This window comes from Balaenoptera physalus, assembly GCF_965194825.1.
Source record: "Balaenoptera physalus genome assembly, chromosome: 1".
Classification (NCBI taxonomy): Eukaryota; Metazoa; Chordata; class Mammalia; order Artiodactyla; family Balaenopteridae; genus Balaenoptera; species Balaenoptera physalus.
Genome location: NC_138882.1, coordinates 5,713,587 through 5,738,532, shown reverse-complemented (window position 1 = coordinate 5,738,532; position 24,946 = coordinate 5,713,587). Strand labels below are relative to the sequence as shown.

The 24,946-nt window shown below is 36.5% G+C and overlaps 1 protein-coding gene across 7 annotated transcripts in view; it reads right to left on the bottom strand.

Annotated features, from left to right (window-relative positions):
* The window catches only part of DENND1B (DENN domain containing 1B), a gene marked incomplete at its 3' end in the record, with an annotated part of 254,700 nt that overhangs the window by 155,674 nt on the left and 74,080 nt on the right, over window positions 1–24,946 (bottom strand). For 6 of the 7 annotated variants that reach the window (XM_082425576.1, XM_082425578.1, XM_082425579.1 and 3 more), the window contains exon 4: window positions 1,344–1,393. In XM_082425576.1, the coding sequence (XP_082281702.1) occupies window positions 1,344–1,393 (50 nt within the window). Of the gene's footprint in view, window positions 1–1,343; window positions 1,394–21,536; window positions 21,578–24,946 lie in introns of those variants that run through there. The other variant, XM_082425580.1, reaches the window with a different exon arrangement.

Genomic DNA, 24,946 nt, shown 5'->3' with positions numbered 1-24,946 from the left:
GAGCTAACGTGAACTAAGTACCATCATACGTGTCACACTGCCATGTAAGGTGCGGTATAAATCATTACGCTGAATCTTTACTATTATTTAAAATATACAAATATATTTCCTGTTACTGGCCATAACCTTGCCATTAGACAACAATAACTGAACATCTGCTTTCTTGTCCCAAAATGAAGTTTCCAGGACACCTAAACTTTGGCTTTGAAATAGCCACAGGAATTAATGTACGAGGAAACAAGCTACTTACCCCTATTGCACCAATACTACAAATCATTTGCAATTGTCAGGAAATACTGCAGTTCACATGCTGAACATTTAACAAACACACTTTTATGGGGACAGGTTTGTTTTTGTTTTTTTAACTTTTACAAACTTCAAAACAACCTCTAGTGTCTACTATGCCCTCTAGTGCCCAATGTCCACAATTTACTTCCATAGCTTTTCTTCCTTTATTTCATCTTTGCTATTAATTTGGAAATTGCAACTTTAGCAGGCAGAAGTGCTTCCCCAGAAAAGAGGTAAAACAAGGGGCATCATTCACCAGCAGTACTTATTAGTACCAATTAGCCCATCGTTCGAAAGGCTTTTATCTTTAACACTGTAAAATTTTAGATTTTTACTAATCTTTACTTTTAGCAAAATATTTTCCTAAAATAGATTTTCTTTTAATATCACCTCACAGCATACCCTTAAAAAAAACTGATAATAGGGTATGAAAATCACATGAAAAACAATAAATGATCTGTTATTATGCTCAAAGGGCTATATATTCTGTGACATTCCAGCTACACACAGGTAACACTCTATTCATTCAGCATTTGTTCAGTAAAATACAAACATAATGAGATTTTCAAAACTGCTAGGTAAGAGGGTTTCTCTGCAGCCTTCCATAATATTGCACTATTTCTATAAAGCTATTCTTGGGGGACAACCAGCCATGAGTTTTACAATATCACACAGATGGTCTTTTCAATCAGGGTGAAGTGAGATAGAAACCAGGATATATACATCTAATTTTAAAAGACACAATTCGAAGGCTCTGATAAAGGACATATTAATGTTTTTTTCTCCTAGTGCTTACAACACGTACCTGAAGAACAAAAGGAAGAAATGGAACCTTAAGACTAATCCTAACTGGCCACAGTGGAATAAACAGAAGGTATAATGATTTAGAAGGCTTCTCCATTTCAAATATTATTTAATTTTGAACCTCTAGTCTTTTCTGTTAGAGGCAATGGAAAAAAAAATACATTTCATTTTATAAAGAAAACACATGTAATAATTTTAAAGTGCTCGCTGAGATAGGCTAAGGTTCTTTTAAATGATGACTTATACTGTACCTTTCAACGTCAAAGGGGAAACAGAACTTTGGCACAGTCTGTAGTACTTCCTGCAAATGCAAAAAAAAAAAAAAAAAAGCTTTAAAATATTTTTAAAGATGCAGTTAAAACTTTTTTGGAGACATTTTTTAGGAAAAAAAAGTTTTGTCTTTTTCTTAAGAAAAATAACAGAGGTTCCTGGACTAAAATAATTGATTATTAAAAAGGAATTAAGTGTGTGCTTTGGCAGATTGCACTGACAATGCCACGGAAGCCCCAGGAGGGAAAGGCCTGGCCTGAAGGGTATTAACACCCCTCACATCCCCGCTGGGACTCCCTTCAACAAGGCCATATGGATTTTACAAGAAGCACCGCACCATATGGGTAAGCTGCGTCTGCTGCTGCTTGTACCACAGAGTAGCCACAGGGACTTCTGACAGATCCTGGCTCAGAAATATAAATGTTGTTTCAATTAAAATGCAGGCAGAGAAAAGGGAATGAAGTTGGCAGCAATGAATTACTGAGAGGTATAACAACTCTACGTGCTCCAGAGTAAAATGGTTCAAAAAAAAAGGATTTTCTATAGCTAAAGAAACACATTTATATGTTGAACTCTTGGTAAATTCAACATCAGTAACACTAAGTTTAATCCCAAATAACACTCTTAAAGAAATGTGTATCTAAAAATAAGCCTTTAATGTAAAACTACATAGCTTCTACTCTGTGCACTTTTATTTAAGAATTTCCTAATATGAAAATCAATGTTTTAATTAAGCATAGAAAATAATCTTACTGACTTGAAATCTGCAGTGATTTTATAGTTATTATAAAATAATTTTAAAAGTTTTTAGAAATCATATACATTAACAAGTATAACAAAATGCAGATAATTGTCAGATATTTGGCAAAAAAATAGAATAAGATCTATTTTGTTATATATGAAAAACAACTTAAAATTAACTCCTGTTATAAAGTCAGAATTGAAAATACCATCACACGAGTTTTAAGCCAGGCGATTTTACAAGAGAAAGCAGAGATTTATGAGGAGGCTTCATATTAAAAGAGTAAAGAGCAAATATTTTCATGCAGTAGCCACCCCCACCAAAAAAACGCCTATCACTACCTCTCTACCAATAAAACTTACGTTCAGAGAAATCATCAGTGTATGAATATTAAGCCCTATACACAGTCATAGGATTGAGTGTTTCAAAGCAGAATTTCTCACATTCTTTTAAAATGTAAACTGGTATAAAGTATCAAGTAAAAATAAACCATTGTAAAATTCCAATGCCAAAACCTAAGAAAGCTTCAAGAGCCTTGAGTCCCTGAAGCTGAAAGAAAAGCATATGTAAAAAAGCTATCTTCTATCTCTAGGGCAGGGTACCCAGGTTTGCTTATGAACATATACATTTGTAAGTACGAGTGCAAACCCCGTATTTAGAAAAAGCTAACTGTTTTACTACTGACAATGTTTTATTATCAATAAATGGAACTGAAAGAGCTGCTAAGCTTGAAATATTCAAATTACTTAAACTGAAAACAGGACATTACAAAAGAGAACAGTTCATCTGACCATTGCTAATCCTTATCTTGTGCTGCAAAAAGTGAAGCCATTTCCCATATTTACAACACACGTGAAGGCTATTCAGATACCCGCCCCCGCAAAGCTGTTCGTATCATTTCTGTAACAATAAAGATAGATATTCAAAATCCATTGTCTGCTTCCAAATATACCCGAATTAATAATATATTTCACATCGATTTTAAGACTCAAATAAAGAAGAATGTTTCCCAGTTAGTTGCTCAGTCGTGCACGCCCTCCCCCTCCCTCCGTCCAGAAGCGGCACACACGCACACACTTCGGCAGAACAGCCTCGGCTCGCTCTCCAACTGGCAGAAGCATCCCTCAGGGGACAAGTCTTTAAACCCCCGCACTCTTTAAAATTCAACCAGCCAGCAGGTCTATAGACTAGTGTATAAACAGTATAGACAAAAAAATCCTCTCTCAGCTTATGTCAGTGACAAAGCAGCTCAGCAGTTGACTGTTCCTCCCCTGACAGTATAAGCTGGGCTTACACAGATCAATGGCTGCAAGTCCTACCTAGCTCCCAGGGCTTGGTTTTCTTCCTTAATTACAGGTGCTATTTAAACTGAGGTTGAAAAAGAAAAGAGAGAGAGAGAGAGAGAAGGGACTTGGAGGGAGGAATAAAATACATGCAAATAGTTTTCTGGATCCTTTTAACAATGATGTTAATTGAAAACTGCACTTTTATATTGATTAGAAGTGCTCATAAACTCTGGTATTTCCACCGCACTGTGTTCTTGATATGACACTGACACACACACACACACACACACACACACACACACACACACACAATTTCTGGATTGGCATCCGTAGATTATGTGACAGGTTTAAGACAATACTCTTCAAAAGTTATGTTTCTCTATTCCTACAGGCTTTTGTTTTTACGAAATACCTAATTTCCTTAGGCAAGAAAAATTATCCGGGTTCTCAAAATCCTCTTAATTCTCTAAAATATTTTTTTTACACAGAAAGAACACAGTGACTAACATGTCAAATGTTAAAAATAGAAATAACAAAAAGAATGATATATTAATAGAATATAAAATTATGAATAGCAAAATACAAGAGGCAATAACACACATATGTGCACATGCCCTAAAAATAACACGTCTACTACTATATAAATAAACTGACTGGGAAATACATAAATGACTGAAAACAAGGACTAATGCAAATGTATACACTGTGGTTTTTCGGTACTATATCCTGTATCTGTACTAATAAGCATTATGATCAAATTGATCGTGTAAGAGAGAAGAAACTGCTCGTGTTAAGAGTGGTATATTGACTCTCTATCCATGAGGTTACCATTGAGCATTATAAATTGATCAAATAAAAGAGGAAAGGAGCCTTTAAGAATCTACTTTAAAAAAAAAAAAAAAGCTGAAATATGTAAATTTTACCTCCTGATTAGAGTTCAGTAAGTACAAAGGTCTTAGAATTTCTCTGAAAAACATCTAAGAGGCAATGAGATGCACCATTGTTAGGATCAGTACTTGTTTTCCTTGTGTCAGTGGCTCCTTCCCTGCCCTCCACTGAAATGCTGAGGTTCCATACGGTCCTCTCCACCACACTCAGTAAATCTCACCTACACCTGCCTAGGCAATCTCACCTACACCCACGGATTCAACTGCAACTTCCAAATTTCTTAGTCCTATAGTTCAGATATTTCTGTGAACTCCAGGATTATACTTCTACTTTCTAGTATCAATCTCTGAACGTTCCCCAGACACCTCCAATTCAGAATGAACAAAACTGAAGTCACTCTTTCAGTTTTTACTCCTTATCCCCCAGAACGGCAGCACCGCCCACCCCGTTACCCAAACAAGCACACGGTAGTTGCCTAGACCTCTCCCTTTCCCTGACCCCCATATACAATCAATCATTCCTCAAATTCTGTTAGTTCAACTTCATAACCGTCTTTCTCCAGGGGTTCTCAATGGGAGGGCAGAAAGAATTAGACGGAAGATAAGAAGGTATAAGAATCACTTGGGGGCTTCCCTGGTGGCGCAGTGGTTGAGAATCTGCCTGCCAATGCAGGGGACACGGGTTCGAGCCCTGGTCTGGGAAGATCCCACATGCCGCGGAGCAACTAGGCCCGTGAGCCACAACTACTGAGCCTGCGTGTCTGGAGCCTGTGCTCCGCAACAAGAGAGGCCACGATAGTGAGAGGCCCGCGCACCGCGATGAAGAGTGGCCCCCGCTTGCCGCAACTAGAGAAAGCCTTCGCACAGAAACAAAGACCCAACACAGCCATAAATTAATTAATTAATTAATTAATTTAAAAAAAAAAAAGAATCACTTGGTTTTTCAAAACACACTTGATTGCCTACAGTAAGGGTCTTGACGGTTTAACTTGGTTTGAATGGCACCTGTAACTAAGGAATAAGACTAACTGTATCAGATAAGGGTGTCTACTCTACACAGCAGTAGTTACCCTCTCTCTGCGAGCAGTGACACGGTGGACTTTTCGGGGACTGATTCAGCGCCCTCCTCAAGGACTCAGGAGTCCTCCGTCCTTCTGCTCTGCTGTCCTCAGCCTGTGGCTTTGTCCTCAGCCACCTCTACTCATGGTCACAAAGCGAGCTGCCAGCGTTCAGCTGACCACATGGAGACACCGCTGTATCCAGCGAAAGCTTCCTGGGAGGCTCTTTCTATCAGCGAGGAAACCTTTCCCCGAAGGCCCACCGGCTGACTTTCCCGTCGCAGCTGACCAGCCAGAAGGTGGCGGCCACTCCTAGACTAACCACGGGCAGGGCAAAGGTTACCCATGCTTAGCTTAGCCTTAGACGGCTTAGAGGAGAAGTCAGAATTCAAACCCATCCATTTTCCACTGGCCGTGACACCTGTAATTAATTATAAAGAAAGCTTGAGTGAAGCATCATCTTTTCTTGCTTAAGACACCTCACAATAATTTTAATTAGATAAGAATTAAAGTTCTACCAAAGTCCTCAGGAAAAATATACACGATATTACATAAGGACAGTTTTCAAATATGCATAAATTTATTCATTTGAATAACGCTTTCAGAATCATTTTGTAAAAAGGGGGCTTTACTTATCAATTTTAATCTACTTTTTCACAAAGGCCACTGATTCCTAAAAAGATGGTTACTTAATTTTGACTATTATCTCCCAAAACAAATGAGAATTCATTAATACCATGCATTCACTCAATCTATTTGTGCTTTACATGGGGGAAAAATAAACTTTTTTTTTCTCAAAAGAAATATTCACTGAGCTACTGAGTGACAAGCAGGTTGCACAGCGCAGAACGGGGATTCCCAAACTGCACCTGAGCTGCTCCAGGGCCCCACGGCACGCCCACAGCGGGACTGTGGGATGCTTTAAGTTTCCAAGGAAGCACAGCTATACTAACAGGGTGATTAGATTGGGATGCATTTTATTAAAAGGTAGAACTACAATTATACCGTACATTACACATACAGCCTCTTGAAACATCGTCTTACTTTCTAAAGTTTTTTAAGCTTGGAGACTCTATTTTAAACTTAGAGACAAGGAATAACTATCAGAATAACTGAGACCACTGCAGGATTTTTCTCTTGGTTTTACTTTTATGTACTATTTCAATTAGAAGTAAATTTCTCTTTCATCCTTCTTGCTTAATTTAAGGAAAACACCAAGTCTGTGAATTCTGACACTAACAGTGTTTGAATTGTTAACTCTGATCAAGTTATTTTTCACTATCAAAAATTAAGAATGAATTTTTATTGTTGAAAGATTTAAATAACTGCCACGAAGCAAATACATTCGACTGTAAAAAGAACTGTATTGTAGAAATACGAATTTTGAGGATTTTGGTTCTATGTGTATCAGTCAGGTGATTAGAAGTCTGTACTCAACATTAGCTTAATCTAATGCCAATGAAAAAGCCTAGATTCAAAGCAGTACGGCGTGACGTTACCAAAAATACGTGTACTGTACTTAACGATTAGACAGGAGGTTTATTTTACTTGGCAAATAAAAGGAACAATACATTTCCCTCATTAATTTAAGATAAAGAGAAGAATTCAAAAGGCATGAAAGTATATATATATAAGCAAATGGGCTTCCAAAGTTTTTTTTGTCAAAAATTTTATTACAAACAACCTTCAAATTTTTATGCCTAGGTTAACACTAACTTTTAATCAGTGATTTGAATAACAATTATCCAACTCTAAGAAAAAGCCACCTAGGAAGATTCCCTTTCTTTTTCCCTAATAACCATGTAACCTCCCATTCCCTTCAGACTAATATACTTATTCTTTGCCTCACTCACCCCTATTTTAACTAGTAACATTTTCTAGATCAAAGGAAACACCTACATAATAAAATAGAGCATTGCCTATAATATTTATTTGCATTATAGACACTAAGCTACTTAAAAATGAATATCAAACTGCCATTAAATCAAGATAAGTAGAACTAAGGTAAGTAGAAAAAAGCCTCAATTTTTAGAGAGAAACAAGTTTTACGCCAGTCAACTGATCCGCTACCACGACCCCAACCCACAGCTAGACGCTGTGGAGAGTAAAGGAAACGTGATCACTAATTTTCAGAGCTACGACGAGATCCCAGAAATAGGCACAGGCACCAGTGTGCAGGCACACACCCTCGAGGCAGCAAAGCCCAGTGGTCAGTGCACTGTGCTCTGGAGCCAGGAGGTGACACTCAGACCTGGCTGTGCCAGCCCCCCGCTAAGTGCCCCCGTCACCAACTCTAGGAAATGTGCCAAAATTATCATCTATCTCGTAGGATTAAGTGAGGATTTACTTGGGATTTATATGAGGATTAAGTTAAAAATCCATGTAAAATGATTAGACAGTGTCAGGTACATAAACCCCACTGACAACTGTTAACTCTTTTATTAATTAGTTACTTATTTTAAGAACTCAAGTGTCATATGAATTCAAATGAAGAAGATATTTATTCAACAAATATTTACTAAATAACTACAACATTTAAGGTCCTGTGTCCGATGACCTATGCCAAAACATTAACATACTGAGATACAAAATACAAAGTATTATACTGAATAATTTATCTGCCTCCTCGGAAGATGGTTAACATATTTAATTAATACAGGTGCCTATGGATATAGATATAGATTTGAATATATTCAACTATTTCTGTTTAATCAAACACAATAGAAGCAAACTCGGTTAACGCTGCAAAATCATACACTGTGCGTATCTGATGTTTTCAGTATGTACAGGAGCTTACTTTGGGCTACCACACTGGCGACTTCTTTGAGTTAAAAATATCTTCAAAGAGTCACGCCAACAGACATTTTTCACTTAAGGGAGGGTTTACTAATAAAATTCTTTTTTCGTGTACTTATTTATCAGTGCACTTAATAAGGATTAATTACCAACTCTGCACAAGGCACTGGCCAGCGTGAGGAACGGAGGGACTTCCTGCTCCCTTCACCACCTCAAAGCGGGCTTCCCTGCAACTGTCCCGGCGAAGACACCGATAGAGATGCCCTTAGAAAACACATCCTCTTTGCAGCACTGCCCTTGATTACTGAATTATGTTTTCCATGTTCTTTAACTGTGAGTCACTCTTTGTTCTTTGTTAACCTTTACCTGGAGTTTACATTTTCCCCAGTCTGGATTTTATATTTTCCCCAGTCCAGTGGACTGCCAGACCCTTGATTCATATTATTTCTCATATTTTTCAGACCTAGACCATGTGCAATCTTTCTGTCACTGTATTCATGTAAATAGTCTCCATTCATTGGGTAAATCACACATTAAAGAATGTATTTTGCTGTTATGGATGACAAATGAGGTATGATATGTCCCAGAGAAGTAAACTACAATTATCCTTTTTTTTTTTTTTTTTTTTTTGATCCTGCCTTGAACCTAGTTCAGAACTATGCCTGCACTGCTTGATTTTCCCTAGATAGTGAATTCTGCGATAAACCAGACGGGAATCTTGCTTGTCTGCTGCTTTAAGAAACAACAGAAACTTTAGTTTTAGAGCATAAATCAGGGACCCTACACTTTAGATGACTATTGTATTCTGGGAGCAACAGTACACACACTAATTATTTCTCTATACCTTGAAGGTCCCTGGAGTCTATAAGGTCACCTAGTAGAAATGAGAATCACGGTGTGTTTTAAAAGTTTGGAAAAATCATGACTGACTATTTACCTATTTGGAGGCTTTGTCTGGAAGAACTAAATTATAATTACACAATTATAAAATACAGACTGTTCTATGAAGATTATTTACTTAGGTATAAAGTCTAATCAGTACTAACTCATATTTACAAACTCAACATGAACTTATATGAATAATTAATATGCTTATGTACATTTATGTATATTCATTTAGCAAATATTTAACGTGTGAATAGCAATCAAAGACAATCACAATGTAATGTAATAAAAGCGTTGGTGGTAAAAGTGAAAAACACCAGGGAGTCTAGAAGTCAGACATGTACACCAAAGTTAGCAGGGGTGCTTCTGGAGGACTGTGGTGGAAGTCCCAAGGGAAGAAATCTCATCTATTGCTAAATAGAGAACTACAGAGAGAACAAGAAGTTGGCCCGACTATTGTACAACGAGAGGGAGGTAGAGAGGAGTTAAGGGTGGTTTTCCCATCACAGGAAAGAATATTACAGAAAGGTCCAGAAAGGTCTGGAGATGAGAAAGAACACGTACAAAGTCTGGGAGGATGATAAGAGAATGTGGCTTGAGAAATAAGCAGGGGACTGATTCTATCATCAGGCCTTTAGGCCAATTAGGAAGTTCTGACTTGATGCAAAGAGTAGGGAAACCACCCCTCCTGGTTTGCCCAGCAACCCCTGTTACTCTCAAAAGTATCCAAGTTATAATTTATCATAACAGAACAGTGGTATCCTGGGGCTGTGGGGGTGGGTTAGCAGGTACAGGAAGTAACCAGGAAGCAGCAAGAGGGAACTTTCTGGAGTGACAGAAGTAGTCTGTATCTTTAAAGGAATGTGGGTTACACAGGCGTAGGCATCTGTCAAAACTCATTTCACTGTACACTTGAGATCTGCATTGCACCATATACAAATTATCAGTGAAAAGGTAATAAATAAGTATCTCAGTTTGGACAATAAATCATGGTCACCCAATCTAAGAGAAATAGGGAAGCTTTGACAGGTTTAAAGCAAGGGAGGGACATGACTGGACTTGAATTTTAGAAAGATCACTCTGACTACAGTTTGTAGAATGGGTTTTAAAAGGACAAGACTGAAGCCTGGAAAATCAGATAGAAGGCTTTTGCAATCATCGAGGTGAGGAGTGGTGACCTGAAGTTAGATAGTGCAGCAGGAATGCAGAGAGAGAGAGAGATAGAGACAGAGAAAGGGAATGGCACCGATTAAAAGATATGAAAGTGATAAGAGATAGGACTCTTATTGTCCGCTGTTATGGACAATTACTATTATTCTTCATATTTTTATAGTTGCCTCAACAAGCAACTTTACTATCATATTCCCAAATTATGAAATCACTGTATTTCCTCATAATCCTGTCTTTATTTTTTTAGTGATTTGTATCAAGATATACATTATAGAGTACTCAACCACTTCTGGTATTATAATCACAGTATGTCATCAGTCAGTAACCAGAGATCAATGAAGTTAGTAGTGACCCAGAAAGTCCTAGTTGTTATAACTGACATGATCAATCAGAACAAACGAATCTCCAAAATCTTTGACGGCTTATTCAACTCTGGAGTTCTCCTAATGCCTAACCAGTGCCTGGAACACCAGTCACGCTCTCAAAAAAAAACCACTGTTGACCTCATATGAAATGACACTGTTTTAGCACCATCAGAATCAACCCACCTCAGTAGACAGTTCAAGGAAATGTGATTTAAGAGTCTGCATGCTTTTTTTCTGATTATCTTCCCAAATAAAGATATGATAAAATAATTGCTTACTCTGTGCCAGGTTCTGACCTAAGCACTTACCTGTTTATCTCATTTAACCCTTACAACAACCCATGTTCTATTCCCTTTTCTATGTGGAGGGGAAAAAAGAGGTGAAAGAGACTAAGTAACTTGCCCAAAGTCACACAGCTAACAAATGTTAGAGTTGGGATTTGAACTCACAGGCTGAAGCTTCTAACCATTATTGCCCATGCCATGCATTTTTTTTTCACTTTGTTTTCATGTAGGGTCCAACATATAATCAGCAGATGCCTGAATCTGATGCCTGCTTGGTCTCTAATATGGTAGATATTGTCCATACATATGAAGAGTTAAGGGTATACAATTAATACTTCCGAACCAAAGTTCAGCTTGGCGTATGGAAAAATAAAGGGGGCCGAGATGTGAGGAAATCATGGGAGAAGAGATGGGATAATATGTCATCACAAATGTGAGTCTTACCTGCTCTGGGTTGTTCTATGCCCTTGAAATTAAGTCCTGAGGCAAAAAAGCAATGCTGCTTATGTCTACGCTTATTTATTACCACTGAAAATATTAGATTTACGGTATAAACATACATCTGATTTCTTTCAAGTAAGACTTATAAGGACTTAAGTAGATGCTTTCTCACAGAGGAGCAAAAGACCAAGGAATTAAATTTGAAGCCTATTATCTAAAATCTGAAACAAAATCATCTGTCACTTATCAGTACAAGGATCATACCAGAACAAGTAAATAATGCTCAAGTAACACAGGCAGGATGAGGTTAAACAAGGTTAATAGTAACAGAGGGGCTGAGGGTGGAGAGAGCACGCACTGATAATTATTTTAGGCTCAAGAGTAGGAACCTGCAGATCCGGCCAAAGCTGCCTCTACGTGGCGGCAGGTGAGGACATGGAAAACTGCAGCTCAGATGGTAAACACCCCGGGTCACTGATGCCGTTAGCCATTCTATTCATGAAGTCTTCGAGACATTTTTATCCCCTTCAATCTAAAGCAGGAACTAAGTACTTAGTAATTAACATAAAACCTTATTCAAATATAGCGAGCAAGCAGGACTAAAAATCAAGAATCTAGGAACTCTGTTTCTTTTTTTGTATTTTTAAGTCATCTTAAATTATACGAGATTTTTCCTTTATAAAAAATGTACATGCCCATAATTTTTAATATGTCAAATTACAATTAAATTTGAAGTCACAAGTGGTCTTTTTTTTTTTTTTGAATGATTTGCTTCTTGAAATTCTAAATAGAAATACTGCGAGCTATGATTTTGCAAACTTATTCTGCTCCACCCATTACAGGACATCCACCTCTTGGAATAAAAATTTAGTTCACACTCCCTGCTGATGTAATCTTTGGCCTCTTGCTGAGATTTTTAAGAAGAGGTGCCAATCTCGGTCTTAGTTCTTGTAATGCAGAACTCTTTCGATGAGAAATTCAGCTGTGAACACTGGTTCTTTTCACACAGAGAAAGCCACTGAACAAGCCTCACCAAATAGCAATGAGTTTTTGTCATTCCTAGTCTAGTCCGCTTCGGCATAAATGACCTTAAAGAGAACACACAATCTGCTGAGTTTCTTGTCTTTACAATAAAGGGTCTCTTTATTTTACTCAATAAACCAGAAACTACACACACACACACACACACACACACACACACATACACAGAGTGAGTTATTTGATAACTTTTCTCAGTTAAGGATTGGTAGTTCTCTTGAATAAATTATCTAATACCTTCTTATTTATTCTTTATATTATTGTATTGGAATATATGGAATATAAGGAGTAAATATAAAAAACAGGAGTGACTTATTTGTAAAAGCAGACTAAGGTAAATTCTATAAAGTAGAGGCAATCTTTGGTCAGCTAAAAAGTATACTAAAATAGTTCTTCCTCTCACTGAAAATTTTCCTGCAAGTACGATGTAAGTCTATCACCGATTGCTGTTGAGTCTTCTCAGCTGACACTCACCAGTGATCGCCAAGTGTTACGTTTAATAGCCGTTTTTCCAGTCTTTATCGTATGTGACTTCTGCAGTGTGTAACACTTGATTCATTTAACACGTGTTTACTCAATACCTGCCAGGTATGAGACACGTGGGATTACAGGCTGACAGTGATCTGCCCCTTGGCTGAGGAAGTCAAGCTTCCTGCTCCCGACCATCCTCCCCAGACGTCTGCGCCCACTTCATCCAGCTCTCCTCCTTGCTCCCCAGGCTATTTCATGGCGCCTTCTCCATTGGTGCTCCCAGGGTTCTGTCTGCAGCCCTCACCTCTCCGTGGGGAATCTAATCTCGCTGCTACACACCTCGGATAAAGCCTGGGTTCTCCAGCCAGAAGGCAAGGGTCAGCACCCAGTGCAGCTACTCAACAGCTGTGTGAAGCCATATCACCCTCCTCTCCTGAACTCCAGCCGGAGGCGTCCTACTACTTCGGAGACATCCCCACCAGCTTACCTGGCACATCCAAAACGGAAAGCATCTGCCCTCAAAGCCTCCTCCCAAACGCCTTATTTCTATGCTTTTAAGCTAACTCCTTCCCAATCTAACTTTTCCCAAACTTCAGAATCAGGCAACGATCTTTCTTTCATTGCATACAAACACATCACAAACTAGTTAAAACTACATGGACCCTGTGTCTGCATTCGCAAAAATGACCACTAGACTGCATTGTTGTCGCTTCTGATCAAACAGGCTAAGGATAAAGATGTATGGTATCGCTTAGTACTAGCTTAACAAGACAAGCTGCAATGTGATCACTTGTCTAGAAAAACACATATGAATAAACGTGTAACTATATATTTGAATAGCTAAGTTATAAAAGTAACAAAAAATAATTCATATTTTAAATATAATATTCACCATCACATTTAGTTAAAATACTTAATATATAACAACCATGAAGTTAATTTTTGAAATTAGGTCTATTTAAAGGCCAAACATTAATCGAACATTGTACACTGCTTGAGATATTTCTATGAAATATCATACCTAACATTATGTCTTTAAGATTTAAAAAGTCTAACATATGCAAAGTCTATTAAAATGCACATAATTTATCTCACTCAAAATGAAAATATATCTAATAAATAATACTATTCATCTGGCCTCTCCCTTAACATACAAATGCATTCCGTTTCTCCAAAACACAGCAGCTGGGAATGAAAGGAAAGATTTCAAATGATCATTTTCACATCATATTCCATCATCTTTTCTTCAGTTTTTCCTAGCTTTCCTTTGAGTCCCATTCTTTTACACGGGGTCTCTTTTTAGATCAATCCATATTTCCATAATCCACACTGCTGTTTCCTCCTCTTCTCCCCAGGGTGGACTAACCCCCATATCCAGAACTATGGCTTACAACTGTCATTAAGCCTTACAACAATAACAAGATAACAAAAGAACGGGTGGGGATGAGGCTAGCTGGTACCATATGTTGATCAAGTTCAACATTTTCAGCTAACAGAGGATATTTTTTAAATTTCAAAATTTTAATTGTGAATTGCTTTCATATCTACTTTTTCTCCCCAACTGTATTTCAGGCTTAAATTTTAAACACTAGTAAACAACCTGGCAATATTACTTTAATAGGGCTTATCTATTAATAATGTACTGAGAGGAGAGAGAAAATGGAAATAGCAAAATAAAAAGGTAAGGTAGCAATTTATGGTTAGCTACTGATTCTTATAACCCACAAGTTTCACTCAACTTATACCTATTCCTAAAAAAGAAATTTCCCTGAAAGACACTGTTTAAAGCACTATACAGTTATAATAATTAGGATTATTTCAAAGTAGCATACTCAATGTAAATTAATATTGACTTCATGCCAATTTGAAAGATTTTAATTTCTCCGCCAAGTAACATCTGAAAACATGCACTTTTGTTTCCATCCTTTGTTTCATAGTTAATTAATTTTAACTTCTTTTTAAGCTAAAAATAAAGAAAAATGTGAAATGTAACATTTTGAACTGGTAGAGAGACTTTCATGCTCCTATATTAAATTTAACTTTTTTTTCTCCTGATTTCAGGAGAATTGCTTCTGATTCATCAGCCTATGCTACATCATCTTGAAAAAAATTATTTCCTAACGCTTTCTCTCAAAGATTTAGAACCCTTTATAGAACTAAATTCCAAAGTGACTTTTATCAAACGTTTAATGCTCAATACAAAGTAAGTTCTTGTGAAACCACATTTATCTTTTTCAATCTGCATCATCTATTATTACTTAACTTCTCTAGGTTGCTGAGTAATGCCAGACCTTCCAGGATTGGTCTGAATTATTTGCATAGTTAGAATATAATAATTTCACTGCTATAAAAATAAGTATAAAACCCCTCACCTCTAAGAGCTCATTAAAGTAAAATCTGTTCACCCTTCAGCAGAAAAATAAGGTCATTTTTTCAGGGGCTTTCAAATTTTATTATCTAAAATGTATGCAAAAATATTCTTTTCAATCGGAGTTTGCTAGATTACACAGTTCTGTATTCCAATAAATACCTCAGCTCTAAAGCAAAATTTCTAAAACATCACTATGTTTTTCCAAATTAGTTTCCCTGTTTGCAATAAAACTTTTAAACAGTAGAAAATATAAGACAAGCATGCAGGTAAAATAAGAACATGATCATATTTTGCCTTGTGCTTTCTAGCACTGCATTTACAAAGGAAACAGATCTTGCCTACATGAAGAAAGACAGAAAGATATAATTATGGTGATGATCTTGGATTTAATTTTAAGCACTTTCCCACATGCTTGCCACTTATGTTTTACTATGATTCTTCTTTTTTTGACACAGGAATGTACAAAAAAGATAACACTATGTGTATCTACAAAGCAAATTGTAAGAAATAATTTATATTTTAGGGTTATTAAGATAAATCACTGATAAAATGGAATATGAAACAAAGTATACAGTCTTGATATGATTATAATTCTCTTAAATTAGCCATCATCTCTATAAGATTTAATTTCATTAAAAATTAAGAAATCAAAAATACGTGTTCATATATAACGGAAATATTCATAGTGGTAGTAAAATAAAAATTAACCATCACACATCAAAAACTGGTTCAAGGCAATTTGTTCTTTCCATTTGGAAAAACAATAGTTGGTATAGAATGCAATTAAATTTTTTTTCTGTGCCTGATATAATCAACTGGTAGTATAAAATGACAGAATCAAATCCAAACAAGCAAAAAAAAAATCCAGTTTTTAAAAATATCTGTAATTGTTTAAATATTTATTTTGAAAGTATTTAGATTTAATAAATTATTCCCAAATAATTTAGATTTTCTGCTTGATGCAAGAAGCATAATTATAAAATGTCCAGCTATCAATCTACCGCAATTTCAAATCATGAAAGACTTTATTTATTGTGACCAAATTCCTTTAAAATTATTAAAAGAAATACTTTTTTGAAATGATGGATGTGTAAAAAATTTTTTAAAATAAAGAACAGGCACTCTTCCTAAACCATGCAGACCGACCACCAGATATTGCTGAACATGAAAACTGTATACAGTGCTGATGAGTATATTTGCTTTGGAATCAGCTAACTAGCTAGTTACCTACAACTACAAAAGACCCACAAAGATACAGCTGAAGGGTAAGATCTTAAATGTTCTTTTATTACTGTATATTACATAGTTTCTTACTACTATTCGCTCAGAATTGCAATTCAAACTGTTGAATTCCACCAAGTCTTCTTAATTAGTTTCTACCAAGATTTGCTTAATTAATGGAATTTTTATTATTGTTGTAATTTAAAATAATTATGTAATATGTGCACGTTTCTCAATGTATGACCAATGGCGTTTTTTAGTTATCTAGCATGGGAGCCATACTAGTGTGTCAATATATATTGATTTTTAATTTTTTTTAACCTTCAACAGAAATGTGAGAAAGAGAGAAGGTACACACAGGCAGGTACTTGTCATGAACGAACAGCGGTAGACCTACTAAACCTTCATGTTGCCTGACCCCTCCACTGAGCCGCATCTTTTTGTTCACAGTTTGATGAATCCCTATTATATGTGTCATAACACCAGTCAGAAATCTTTCTAAATTTAATATTCCACACCCTCTTATATCTATTCTGCTTAGTAGGTTATCTTGCTCCTATTTTTCCAAGAAGGTTAAAATAATCTATAACGAGTTTACTCAACTTCCTTTTATCTATTCAACTAGTCATTCAAAACACATTTATTCAGACCTTATTATGTATGAGCCACTGTGCTAGATGTGGTGACTGAAAAATAAGAAGATACAGAGTAGGGGAGATAGAGACATTTGAAAAAAGAAAGAATGAAAATAAAACTGTAAAATATAGAGGTAAATGCAAGAGGCTACACAGAAGTACAGACAGGTTGCCTGGGAGGTCAGGAAAACCTTCAAAGAAGGATTAATTTTCAAGCTAAGGTCTAAGAATAAGTAGAACTCAATCACAAAAAAAAAAAAAAAAAAAACGGAGAAGAAGAAAAATGTTAATGGGCAGTAAAAACAGAAATGCCACCAAAAAAAGAAACAGGATCTAGGAAAAACCAGGGCATGGCATGAAGGGAATTTGACCATGCCCTCTCATTTGTTGAATGCCTACCCTGGAGTTTGACGGAGCCAAGCATATAACTGACAGAATTCAAACTCCAATTTATACTATCCAAAAAAAAAAAAAAAAGATCTTTTATTTAATGCAAGAAATAAAATTCTAATGTCTTTAGCTATCACTCCACGTCAATTCCAAATCACAAAATAATTTCATCATTCCACGCTTCTAATACAATAGGGTGTCACAATCAGTTACCCTAACTATATATGACAGTATCCTCCACTCTTATCCTAAAAGAGGACCAGCTCCAGGAATACACTCAGTGGTTGAGGAACAAGGCTTAAAGATCCCCTTCCACGCACACCTGCCAAACACCAACATCGCCACGCGAATGTCAGAATGCAAGCAAAACGCGCACCCAATGCCACAGCTACATTCTCTTCCCAAATATCCTTCGAATGCCCGCTTAGAGACCTGTAAACCACTTTCTCTTTAGTGCTGCTCTCAACGCTGGTCTCTGATAACTCTCAGTCCCAGAAGTAATGAATGAAGATTCACACCCTTCAAGTACACCAACTCCACTGCCATTGTTCTGCATGTACCAACTGACAACAATTCTTGGGGAAGCAAGAGACAATAATGTAGTAGGACCGAGGCAGAATTTCCAGGATAAACTTTCCTCTCACATCCCATTACCCCTTTCTCTCAAGTCACGCCAGCCTAAGAATGACAATCAAGAAGATTTAAGGAACAAAGGTACTTTCAACAACCCTGAAACTGAGTCCTCCCAGAATACTGTCTTTTATCAATAAGCCCCTGCCATCAGTCTTCCTTCTTTCTGCTTATCTTAAAGAGGGAGGCACACCTCACCACTGCTGTCCAAAGCTAAACCCTCCACTTGCAGCTGTGAGGCAATCTTGTGGGAACCACCGTTACAACCTGTCCGTTAGTACTACAGAACAGACAGTATATTATGAATAATTTTGTCTCCCCTACTGGACTATGAGGTCCTTCTGAGCTGACAACTTCTTATATTTATCTTTATTTATCTAGTATTAGAAAAAAATAATGCATGGTGTGTGTTCAGGTGGTATTTGTCATCTTGCCATCTCTGCCAATTCTTGCTACAGAAACTAGTTCTAGCTTCTGTTTTCAATCTCCTTTTTAAAGTGGCTTCTTGCTATTCTATATAAACATGGTCTTCCCTACTCAAGCCTTTTAATCCTAAAAACTACCAAAATATACTAAATACTGCCATCACCAGCAAAATTAGTCTAAACTTACTACTTCCCCTTCCTCGCTGACCACTTACCTCTTAGCCTGTTTAAATGTGTGATGTCTTCCTTCCCAGAACGTCTACACTGCACTGTGAGTAACTTTCATGGCACATACTACACCCGGCCTTCTGTTGGAACTATACGTAGAAGCAAATATTGTAAAAACAATAAGCAACCTGTGTCCCCCATTTACAGAGGAGAAAATTGAACCTCAGAGAGTAAAAATGATTTCCTTGAAGTCGTACATTCAACTTAGAAGTAGAAACAGAATATTAGTTCACTTCTGATTCCCAAACCAATCTTCCTCCCCAATAATAAGACTCCTGGAAGGCAAGGACCACACGTCTTTCTGTTTACAGCCTTATGTTGCCAGACCAGTATCTTGCAAAAAAGAAAAGAAAGTATTCTATGAGTATTTTTAAGGCAGCTTTAGGTACATGCTAATTGCCTAGGTTAAGTAAACTCGTTCAATATTTGGCAAAATTTTCACCTCTGATATCATAAAAGTAACAACCAAAAACGTAACTAAAAAGGCCTTGTAAAATATAGCATTGCTTTTAACAATGTATCTTTCAGCTTCCTACCAATCTATATTATCTGTTCACTATGTAAAGTATACCTAAAAATATGATCAAAATTGTTGGTGTCTGTGAGTCTCTATGTCTATAATTCAGAAAGGCCTTTGCTCTTACTGAGTTGGTGTGAAATGGTGCCCTATCTCCATAGAGTATCAATAAACTAGATTATAAAGTCTCACAAATTAAACTCCTGCACATGGATGTTTATAGCAGCTTTATTCATAATTGCCAAAACCTGGATGCAATCAAGATGTGCTTCAGTAGGAACATGGATAAACTGTGGTACTCACGACAATGGAATATTTGTCAGCACTAAAAAGAAATAAGCTACGAAGCCATAAAAAGACACGGAGGAACTTTAAGGAATCTTAAATGCATATTACTAAGTGAAAGAAGCCAATCTGAAAAGGCTACGTACTGTATGGTTTCTCTGTATGATATTCTGGAAAAGGCAAAACTATGGAGACAATAAAAAGATAAGTGGTTGCTAGGGCTTGGGACGGCAGGGAGGAATAACTAGGCAGAGCACAGAGAATTTTTATGGCAGTGAAAATACCCGTATTATAATGATGGCTATGTCATTATACATTTGTCTAAACCCACAGACTGTACAACAGCAAGAGTGAACCCTAAGGTAAATTACGGACTTTGGGTCATTATGTATCAGTGTAGGTTCATCCTTGGTAAAGGGCGCACCATCTGGTGAATGATGCTGATAGTGCAGGAGGCTATGCAAACGTGGGGCAGGGTGAATGGGAAATCACTGCACCTTCCTCTCAATTTTGTCGTGAACCTTAAGCTGCTCTAAACAACAAAGTCCTTTACAAAAATTTTAACTAAATTAAAGGAGCGCTATTCTGATTGGCTTATAGAGAGACATGAACATAAACTGATTATTCCTAAAACTCCTATAAAATAAGGAAACTGAATTTTTTTTTCACACACACACACACTGTATTTTATTTTTACAAGAGATAAATAGACTGACATCAAGCATTGTACATGGATGACCACAACAAAAGCAACAATGATTGCAATTACCAAACATGAAACACACTCATACTATGTCATAATATTGACATTCAGTCCAGTAATCCTCCACTGTAACAGCTCCTTTACTTTGCAGTGAAGATTGATTTCTATATTCTTTGCCTCTGAGTCCTGGTGGGATTTTTTTTTTTAATTCAAACAGAAAGTCACAAAAATTATAATCATCCTCATCAGTTCACTCAGTCCCATGTAATTAATTTTTTTTTTCATCTTGATCTTTTGTTAGCACTTTTATGAGTTCAGCAGTTTTTCATTAGAGTTCTGAAAATGCTTATTCATTCAGTTCAGCAGTACAGGTACCAGAAACCTGTACTTGTCAGAGTCTTTTCTATGAATTCCTTGAAGATGAAACCCTTTATAGGAACATATTTGCAAAAGCATCAGAGTACACCCAGAACTGTCTGTAACTGACAAAAGACTTAAAAATGACCATGGTTAAAGATTTGATGAAAGTTCATAATAGTGCAATTGACAAGAAACTTTAGTTTTTTCTGAGATACACATTTTAAAGTAATAACTAGAATTATGACTTATAACATTATACCAGAACATATAAGAGTTTTAGAAATTTCACGTAATGTCTGAAACATTTATATTAACATATTTCCATACAGATAACCCAATGAAGGAAACTGAACTTCTAATACTTCAGATGCGCTAGACTTCAAAAAAATTCTTAGTGAATTCAAATTCACATAATTAAAGAAAATCCTTAGCAAACATCTAGTTTTATCAATTTAGTTTAATAAATATAGCTGGGATTTCTCTGATGTATCAATATTAAGTACAATATAAGCATACATTCATTCTATTTAGGGTTGTTTTTCCTAAATGTATACAGGTTTGATGAACAAATGGCATACTGTTTAAGGTTCAAAAGATGTAAATTTCTACTCAACCAAACTGTATCATTATTCTGGTAAGCTTTATTTCAACAGTAACTATATTTTGTAATCTATCTGCTAAAACATAATTTTGAAAACCTTTAGGCAACCAAAATATTGAACTGATATTGAGTTAGTCAATGTATACTCATTGTATTATACATTGTATGATACATTATATATAATGTATTATGAACCTAGATAATTTCTAAGATAGAATACTAAAAACACTGATTACTAAGCATATTTAAGTCTATATACTTTTTATTTTTGTGTGTTGTGAAAAGCCCACCCTTTTGGGTCATTTTAATAAACTTGTTCCTTTTGGCCACTATACAGAGATGTAAACGGGAATTGTGTGGCTTTACAAAGTGGCATGATGGGCACCATGTCTGGTAGTCTTGTACAATGCTTGTGCGGGACACAAGGTGCTCAGTTATCTGTCCCCCAAGTGTTCTTTGTTTTTTCTTTTTCTGTGAAACAGAAGTTAGTTATTTAGGTTAAAAGCTGTGATTAATATGAGTGGTTAAGACTACACTAGGAACAACAGTATCAGATAAATACAACTGTGTGTTTTGTTTTGTTTTTTCAAAGAATGGTTTTATCCTAAAACAGCGATTCTTGGGCTTTTTTTGTTTTTTACCTCCATATTCTTGGGACTTGCTGAGGATGGTGAAGAGCTAGTGTTTATGTAATAACCATTGAAATGTAGTGTATTAGAAATTAAAACTGATAAATTTTTAAAAGATACATGAATTCATTTGAAGATAGCAATCATGGATGCACGACATGTTAACACAAATGACACAACTATGATGGTGATGATAATGAAATTAGTTTGACCTTGCAGATCTCTGAGATATGTCTTTAAGTGTCAGTTTGTTCTCGACTATGACAGAGCACAATGAATAACACTTAAAATGTTTGGTTGGGGCTTCCCTAGTGGCGCAGTGGTTGAGAATCTGCCTGCCAATGCAGGGGACACGGGTTCGAGCCCTGGTCTGGGAAGATCCCACATGCCGCGGAGCAACTCAGCCCATGTGCCACAACTACTGAGCCTGCGCGTCTGGAGCCTGTGCTCCGCAACAAGAGAGGCCGCGATAGTGAGAGGCCCGTGCACTGCGATGAAGAGTGGCCCCCGCTCTCCGCAACTGGAGAAAGCCCTCGCACGGAAACGAAGACCCAACACAGCCAAAAATAAATAAATTAATTAATTAATTAATTAAAATGAATAATGCTTAAAAAAAAAAAAAAGTTTGGTAATACCTGACTGAAAAGAAGCTATAAGTATTGTTAAAGTTCACTCAGTTTTGATGGGCTTGCTTCCTTGGATTCCTGATTAACGCTTCCGCCTACAACATGAAAATCTATCCTCACCTCCGTGTACCTCTGAGATAGCCAGAACTCTGTGTCTTAACAGAATAATTCTCTGTGCTTGATACTGACTTTACTATGTCTTCTATTATTCGGGCGGAGGGGGGAGGTACGAAAGTTCCTCATTTACGAAAGAACTATTCAACTGTGTTACTGTCTATATTTACTTTTAAATATTTTGTCACTTTGATGAAACAGATAATCAAGTGTTGCTTCTTAGGCACCTATGGACCCCATCTTAATCAAACAGCCAAATCTTCTAACAACTTTTTAAATTTTGCCTTCCCAAACTCAGATTCTGAATGCAGAAAAAAATCAAAGACTTTCATGATATGTTTTATAACTAAAACTATCTTGGAGATTTCCTAGAGAGTCCCTGAAAATCACAGGAATGTGTACTCTTGCCGTATAAAATGAGATGCTGGAAGTAATTCGGTTTGTTTGATATGTTATTATCATAAGAGTTGTCTGATATAACTATTATTATTATTACACAAAAAGCTGGCAAATCAGAAGAGGTGCTTAGCCTGCCCTACGTTAAATTTGTACATGTAAATTTTATGAATATGAATATTTCAGAAATCACATGCCTTATGGGAAGTTTCCAGAGACATGCCAATGCCCCTGCTCTCCAGAATATGTTTTACTCTCCAGGAAAACAAGAGTCAAACTCTTATGAAATAGTTCTGCTGAATTTTCCTATACTTCTCAGACTACTGGCAGTGTTTTGCCTGATGATATTAGGCAACAATAGTATAATATTGCCAGTTATAATTTCAGTTATTATTTAAAATTCCACTTGGTCATAACCTTAGTTATTTTAAATTCTTCGTATCTTCTAAGCCAGTGGTACCAAACTCAATATGCACCTCAGACTTACCCTTGAAGTTTTACAAAATATATTCGTCTAGGTCCTACTCCAGATACCCTGAATCTCTTTACTTGATATTCCGGGTATGCTCTTGCTATATTATGCCTCAGGATTACTGTATGTTATATCTCAAGATCTTTCCTCTGTAAATTTTGTTCACCCATTTTCATAAATCAGGCATAACCTGAACTGGCTCCTGCGAAAACAGGCTTACTTGTTGGTCTTAACACACATTTTGTCTAAAACTTTTTTTGAATGGCTTTATTATCTTCATTTTCCATACAACTGAAACAAATTTCCTTTTCCATATTTTATTTTTATTATGAACTCTCAGCAGACATTTCACACTTGAGAATAATCATTAATAAATTAACCATAGCCATTAAGTCTCTGTCATCTACGGATAGTTTACTTTTGTTTCGGATACCCTGAGGACTGCCATAAGCTACAGGCCACAGTTTGTTTTCAACAAAGAGGGTCAGTCTCAGAGCTCTGCGGAAAGGGGTTGTATCAGGCACTTCAAACTCCTGACACTTCAAACAACAGACTCTTGGGTACAGGTCTCTGAACTGACATCACTGAGACAACGTTCAGGCCATTCCACTGGACTAAGTCAGGATCTCCAAGACTCTTTTAGTCAAGAAGCAGAAAGTTTCATGAAACTGCTAGGCCAAGATCCAGCAGAACAATAATTTACTGCACTGTGTTGGATAAACTAATGGAAATTTTATTGTTTGAAATACTGATGCTGTTTTAATGCTCTATTTTCTGGACATATAAGGAAGCCCTTTCCTCCCTTCCTAAGCTGTCTGTAACCCACAACAATTCTGTAAACCCTGCTTCTGTAAACTGAAATATAATTTTTAAATTACATCTAGTTCTCACTGACTCCTTCCCTCCCAGAATTCAGAAACTCTTACTAAGTCCCTTTACTTTTCATTGCAATATTATTATTTGCATACGTTTAATAAAAATCTGTCATTCACTTTACCAGGATATAAGTGGAAGGACTGACTAACAACCAAGGCCTTACTTAAAGTGTCCTTTTTGAGAAACATGCTTGTTTAATCAGCCATGTCAAGGCACTTGGAAGGAATAAAGGTTAACTATACTTACGGAGCCTACAAAGCCCTCCCAGGAAACCTGGCCTAATGCCCGCCTGACAGTGTTAAAGAAGGTGGCTTCCTCACAGCCCAGGAACCTTAGCAAATTTTGTTAAGCTTGACAGGAATTTACGAATACTATAGGTAGTACACATAAAATCTGGGAAAGACATTTTCTTGGACTTGGTTTCCTAGCTTTGGGATTATCTAGAAACAGGCGCTTTTAAAAGTCTAATCTGGAATTCCTTATAAAAACTTCCAGAAAGAAGTTGATTTTGTAGACATAGTAATTGTTCTACACTGCATGGCCCTGGATATGTAAATTCATGGAGGCTTATAGGCTAAATTAACACTCCTGTCCTGCCTATGTAAATAATCAAGCCAAACCTAATGGGACTTGTTATCTAGAATAATCTTTGTTTGATATTATTATGCTTGCCGGATAAAGA